The following is a 7,267-nucleotide window of genomic DNA, read 5'->3' on the forward strand; positions in this document are numbered from 1 at the left end:
AAATCGATCAACCGATCAAAGGGATCAGTCGACCGATCAAGGGGATTAGTCGATCGAACAATAAATGGTCATAAATGCATGAGATCGGATCTCAGCGAACAAAGAAATCAAGGGGTTCAGTCGACTGATAGGAGGATCAGTCGACTAAAAGGATTAGTCGATCGAACGACTTTTCGGTCGATCGAACAAGGCTCCTAGCTCGAGGTCGGAGGCAAGACATCTATTTTCAGTTCATCTCTATGCAAAACTACTGTTCATGCTCTTACTCTGCGCTTCATCTTCATAAGCAAGCTGTTCCATCAAGAAGTGTTGACAGAGTTTCATCTTCTACCTATTGTCGGTATAATTTTCTGTTAAGCTTGCATTGTTTTACTTTTTAAAAGATAGTAGTGTGTTACTATTTTTTCATTTGTATGAATTGCTTCTTTCAAAAGGTTTCGGAAAGAAGAGTTTTAATGGATTACCGATCGGTGTGATCAAGGATCATGAGTCTTGGAGTAGGAGTCGACATAGGCTCCGAACAAAGTTGAACGAGTCTTATTATTTTCTGTTGCACTCTTATTGTTTTTACTATACAAAAGAAAAAAGTTTAACGAACGATATTCCCCTCCCCATCGCTTCTTTTCGATCCATCACTTCAAGTAGACATCAATGCCAGCTTACCGACATTCCATCTCTCACGGCTTCCAGGTATGTTGAGAATTATTTTTCACTTTCATCACTAAAATATATAAGTAAATGAGTATGAATAGGATTTGTTTAGTTCTAGATTAGAAATTAATCCAAATTCATATTATGACACTACTCCATTGGTTCTCAAATACATTTTTATGACAAATCTCTTCGCACCAAGAGAGGGTGCTGACTCTACATCGAAGTATATAAGTTCATGCTACATCACACTCAATATAATGATGTGAGCTCTTGGGCCTCATCTATTTACATTTTAAGTCATCGTGATTTATTTTTTCCATTTTGATTTTAGAACAGACTGACAAAGACACTTGGGGTGAGCGCTTCATCTTTTTTTACCACATGATATAAACCCTCGGGGCTTTGGTTGCACGGTTAGACACTTTAATAGTTAATCAGACATTTAAGAATTAAATCTAAGTTACGATGCACTACAAGACATTTTCCTTTAGTAGATTTAAAAATACTAACCGTTCTAAATGAACAACCGTGAGCATTTCTTTATTTAATCTGATAGTCGGTTGAAAATTTTAATAGAATCGGATTGATTGCCTGAAAGTTTAATTGATTTGAATAACTGGATAGTATTATCAAAAAAAGAAAAAAAAATTGATGCGCTTGAGATAAGATTTAGATGTCTAGCTATAGCAACATCAATCGACAATTTCTTAGACACTCAAAATCTCGGATACAAAGAGAAATTAGCAGATTTAAAATCTGTTTATAAGAATATTTAAAAGGAATGGAATTCTGACTGAAAAATTCGTGTCAAACAATCTGAAACGAAGAATTAGCTATTTAGCTAAGAGAAAGAATGTACATTCTGAATCCACGAACGTTGTTAGAGTTTAAAAGAGAATTGGAGAAAGAAACTACCATGGAATGGATCTCAGCCGTCCTTGGCGGAGTGAGAAAAACTGGCGGTAGCAAAATGTCCTTTCTGATGAACCATGTCCTATAAGAATTGGTCACAAATTCTACCTAACAAGGCAGCTTGGAGTAGCTAGGGAAGTAATCGATGTCGATGATGAGGCAGTGGTGGCAGGCGTCCGCATCCTTAATCATATCGAAGCTGGAGAGGCGCATCCAGTGGCCCTTCCGCAAGTCCAGTCCATTGCTATCTTCTTGAGAAAAAGTGACAGATCGGAGTGGTGCTGCACAGGGGCAGGGACACTTTTCTCATGTATTACATATTTTGATTTGTTCGAAGATGTTAAAATATTATTGAAAAAATCATCCCATGTAGGGTTTGATATGTTTATATCAAATTAAATATAGGCTTGATATAATATGTGTCTGATATATTCATATCAAGTTCAACGTAAATTAATTTTTTCAATAATATTTTAACATGTACGGATAAATTGAAATAAGCAAGATTGGACATCAATTGGATCCATTTCATATTTTATGAATTTTTAAGATTGTTTAAGAGTTCAATAATATTTTCTATTACTTATTATGATTTTTCTAAAGATGTAAAAATGTAATTAAAAGCATAATGTATAGTTCTTATCTCTGAAAAATTAAGCCAACGTGAACAATCTTAAACTGTGACGTTGATTTTAAAGAAATTAGTATACAAAAAAGAGGAGAGAGGGGAGGCAAAAGAAGATAATTTTATATACATATATAGAAAAGGGTATACTTTAGACATTTTTTGAGACGTCTTTTATCAATTCCGAACTTGCCTTCAACAGTTCCGTTTGCAAAGAGATTATATTCTTAACTTTTCGCTTTTTATATTTCAATGTTTATCTCCGCAGAAATTTTCTTTTTCTCTTCCAACATCACTGCAACAAACACAAGTTTCCGATCTATTTTGGAGCTTATGATTAAATTATGTGTAATGTTAACCATGTCATATATAAGTTATATAGATCAATTCTATTTTGATGTCAAATGGAATATTATTATATTGTGAGGTTTACTGTTTTAGTGCTTAAAGATTTGAAATCCTATTATATTGGGAGATACAGCTGTAAGCCACTTTATTTATCTTAATATAAATCATAATAATTTCGTTTTTTTTAAATATTTCCATCGTACAAATTAAAACAAAATGGTCGAGTTCTCAACAGCTTGATCTTACCTTCATCGTCATCATCATCATCTTTCTTCCTAACCGCCGCCGGAGGAAGATTGGCAGCATGGCGACGATGATGGCTATGAAGGTTGTGGACTTCTCCTTTCAGTCCATCGCGGGAAAATTACAGAAGATGCTAGAGGAAGAAGCCGAGTTGCTGGCCGGAGTCGAAGATGATGCCCGATACATAGTCGCTGAGCTCAGAAGCATCACCTCTTTCTTGACGGCCATGACGACCAAGCGGAATCTGGATGATCAACTGCAGAACTGGTTGCAGGAAGTGAAGGAGTTGGCTTACGATGCAGAAGACTCGATCGATGAGTTCGTATGCCGTCTCCGATCGACACCCTACGACGAACGCGGAGTTAAATATTTTTTCAAGCACTTCCTTGGCTGTATAAAATCATTGAAAGCTCGCCATGGCATCGCTTCAGATCTAAAGAAATTGAAGGTTCAGGTAGAAGAGATTAGAAAGAGGCATGATCGCTATTCCCACCCAAATGAAGTTTTTACTAGTTCCGGCACCCCCACCAGCTTCGACATGGCCGACAGATACTCCGATCCACGGATCATCGGCCATTTTGTAGAGGAAGCTCAACTCGTGGGTATCAACCAGAGCAGGGATAAGATCATCGGGTGGGTGATGGATGAGAACTGTCTCGAGCTCACAGTGATTTCTCTTGTCGGCTTCGGTGGTTTAGGGAAGACAACTTTGGCTAAGACGGTCTATGATGAAACTGTTATCAGCGGAGGCTATATCCAATATCGAGCTTGGATCGCAGTGTCACAAAATTACAGCATCAAAGAGCTTCTCAAAAAGATTATCCGACAAATTTCCATCAAGGAGCAACAAAACCGAGATGTCCAAGGGCGCCAAGATGCCAGTTTGATCACAGAGCTGAACATGATGGACGAGTTACAACTGGTGCAGACGGCCAGAGACGTTCTCCATGGAAAGAGGTATTTGCTTGTTTTTGATGACGTTTGGAGAACTGAAGCATGGGAAAGCTTGTGCATTGCATTGCCACCGGGTAAAGAAGGAAGTAGAGTCATAGTGACCACCCGCGTTGAGGAAGTAGCAAATACAAGTTGTTCTCGTAATCGACAATTTATATTCAAAGTCTCTCCTTTATCACCTGACCTGTCTTGGGAGTTATTTTGCAGAAAAGTTTTTGATGCCCCTGACTATAGTTGTCCTCCAGAGCTAGAAAATGTTGGCAGAGAAATCTTGCAAAAGTGTAAAGGACTGCCACTTGCGATCGTGACGATCGGAGGTCTTCTAGCTTCGAGGCCTGATAAAAAACTTGAGGAATGGAAAGACTTGCACGACCACCTTCGTTTAGAGATAGAAACTAACGATATGCTGTCGAAGATCCATCAGATACTTGTTTTGAGTTACAACGACTTGCCCTACCATCTCAAGCCTTGCTTATTGTTCTTAGGCATCTTCCCTGAGGATTATGAGATTTGCCGGAAGCGCCTGATGAGACGATGGATTGCTGAAGGGATTGTGAGTGGCGTAGATGACTTCCCAGCTGAGAAAGTCGCTGAGCGCTGCTTCAACCAGTTGGTGAGTCGTAGCTTGGTGCAGCCATCACAATTTGATGACAGTGGGACGGTGAAATCTTGCCGCGTCCATGACATGATGCTTGATGTCATACTCTCGATATCGAGGAAGGAGAACTTTGCGGTGCTACTGAAGGAGCACCCCACGATTCCACAGCAACGCCAGAAGATAAGACGCTTATCGTGGCATGGAGGAAGCAGTGGACTAGTGCCTGACACTGATTTGTCCCACCTCCGATCCTTCACTGCATTTGGTGAGGATGCCCCACCACTGAAGGATTATAGAAAGCAGAGGCTGTTGAGGGCAATTGACTTGGAAGGATGTTGGAACTTGTTTGATCTCCACCCCAAGAGCTTTTCCAAGTTGTATCTTTTGAAGTACTTGTCTCTAAGAGACTCTGGTATATCAGTGTTGCCAGATTCAATAGGAGATTTGCAAAATCTAGAGTTTTTGGATATAAGAGGAACTGATATTGATGAACTACCCAATACCATCGTCAAACTCCAAAAACTGGTCCATCTGCTTGCTGGTCCCGAAAGATTTAAGTTCCCGAAAGGAATAGGAAAGTTGAATAGACTTGTCGTGTTTGGAATGGTACGTGCTGATAGTGTGCAGTTGCTACAGGAGATTGGTGAGCTTGTTAACCTCCAGAAGCTTGACATCTGTTTTGGTGGACATGATCTATCACTCAGAATGCTGGAGGAGATCAGCGCCCTGCTCTCGAAGCTCAATGGCACCCTTCGATCTCTAACGATTTCCCATTCGATAAACGACAGTCTGAAAAAGGCACTCGATGAGGTAGCTTCGCCGCCATGGCTGCTCTGCAAGCTCCGGATAAGTTGCAAACTTGGCGAATTGCCTCCTTGGTTTACATCTCTGAAGCATGTTGTCAAGATATCTCTGTCCTTCACACGACTGCGGCTCCAGGATTTACGAGTCTTGAGAGATCTCCCCGCTTTGGTCGACCTGAAACTTGGAATTGCGTCATTCCTCAATCATTATGAGAATTTGGTCTTCGATCGGGGAGGGTTCGCACAACTTAAGTTCCTGGAAATTGAAGGGCACAATGTGAGTTTCGAAGAAGGTGCACTCCGAAGCCTCGAAATTCTTAATATCCGTCGTTTTAACACTGGATTTAGCGTCGAAGGCATAGAAAATCTGCATGGGCTAAGGGAGGTTCACATTCTTACTAATAATGAAGATATAATAGAGATGGTCAAAAATATTGCAGCAAACCATTCAAATCGTCCCAAATGTTTTGAAACAATACTACCTTCGCCTGCTCAAGGCATATGAAGAAGATCTTTCTGTCAATGCAATGCAATGCAAAGATTTGGGGAGAATATCACTGTTCTATACTACTGATTTGTGTCATATTGTTCTTGAATTAGGCAAGTATTTATGTGAAAATTGAATTTTAAACATTCTCTCTAGTCATCCCTCCAATGAATTCATAATTTTGTGTTCAGTAATAAATCTATAGTTACCTTTAGTTGCCTATGAAATTCAACACACTTAAACAAAACTCATCTGAATTGCGTATACAAATCATAGATAAATATTGATCCGGCGATAAGAACAGGGACCCCCCCTTCTGAGGGAAGTCAACGCCACGTGAAAGTCAAAGGGCCGAACGGCCGACTGGAGAAGAGGAGACCGGTCGGCCAAACGGAGTCCCATCGGAGTCAAAGGCACCCGGCGAGGAGTCAGGGTTCCGACGCTCGTTGAACAGGATCGTACGGCCAAGCGGGTGGCCCACTCGGCCGAAGGCATAAGGTAGCAATACTGCGATAAGTCTCCACAGAGCACACTACCGGGTATATCCTAAGTGGACCAGCACGTATGACCGGCCGGACACAAGGGGACTGCCGACCGGCCGGACGCTCGGCATGAAGTAAGAAGAGAACAGGACAAGGAAACATCCTCTGACAGCAGGCATGTTCGAGGAGCAGGACATACGCAGGATCTTAGGACAGGGGTTCGCTGTCCCATCAAAGACGTGCTCGGACTGTAGCAGTAAGGGGTCAGGTAAGCTTTTCTGACAAGCCCGTATTGAGGTATGGGCTGAGGACACGTGTTCGCCTCGATCTGTGTGCGTGAGTCCCTTTCCAGCCCTATATAAAGGGCCTCACCCTTCACCGGAGGTACGCATTCTAGGATTTTCGGAGCCACTTCTTTGTTGTCTGCTTGCTTGACTTGAGCGTCGGAGGGTCGTCGCCGGGAACCCCCTCCCGTCCCGACTTCCTTGCAGGTTCGCCGGAGCGTCGTACGACCGGTCGGAGGTCTACGTCAGCGACAAGGAGAGTGCCACGTGCCCAGCGTCCGTTGATTCAGCGATTCGGACATGATCAATTTAGCGTCGTCTGTGGGAACGCTCCTGAATCCGATCGGAAGCAATGGACGAAGCTGGACGACCGCACTCGGTGATGCTCTCCACAGAGGAGCTCGACGCTCTGATCGAGACGAGAGCAGCAAAGGTTGTGGAACAATAGAGGCAGAAGTCGCAAGCCGAGCGGATTGAGCAGCAAGCGACATCAGCATCAGGGGGCCGAGCGGAAGCACCCCCGGCCACAGTTCCGTTTCATCGGGCCCTATTCCGCACGCCTCCGGAAGCCACAGCAGTTAATCGTGATCGAGGATCTTCATCAGATGAAGTGCCAATACAAGACAACAGAAAAGGCAAGGCCCCCCGAGCGGACGCTTCGCCCGAGCGGATCAATAGACAATTCTCAGAGGCCATTCTACGAGACCCTCTACCAAAGCACTATGTGCTCCCGGTGATCGGTGAATACAATGGAACCACCGACCCGGACGATCATTTGGGTAAGTTCGACAACACAGCTACTCTTCATCAATACACAGATGGAGTGAAGTGTCGGGTTTTCCTTACCACCCTCTCGGGATCGGCTCAACGGTGGTTT

General features: G+C 42.8%; 1 protein-coding gene across 1 annotated transcript; it reads left to right on the top strand.

Moving 5' to 3' along the window:
* Positions 1–2,722: 2,722 nt before the first annotated feature.
* Positions 2,723–5,773, top strand: LOC122045877 (disease resistance protein Pik-2-like). The gene has a single exon (XM_042606282.1). The coding sequence runs from the start codon at positions 2,844–2,846 to the stop codon at positions 5,640–5,642; it is 2,799 nt and encodes a 932-aa protein (XP_042462216.1). The 5' UTR covers positions 2,723–2,843; the 3' UTR covers positions 5,643–5,773.
* The last annotated feature ends 1,494 nt before the right edge of the window (positions 5,774–7,267 follow it).

The sequence above is a fragment of the Zingiber officinale genome, chromosome 2B (genome assembly GCF_018446385.1).
Source record: "Zingiber officinale cultivar Zhangliang chromosome 2B, Zo_v1.1, whole genome shotgun sequence".
Classification (NCBI taxonomy): domain Eukaryota; kingdom Viridiplantae; phylum Streptophyta; class Magnoliopsida; order Zingiberales; family Zingiberaceae; genus Zingiber; species Zingiber officinale.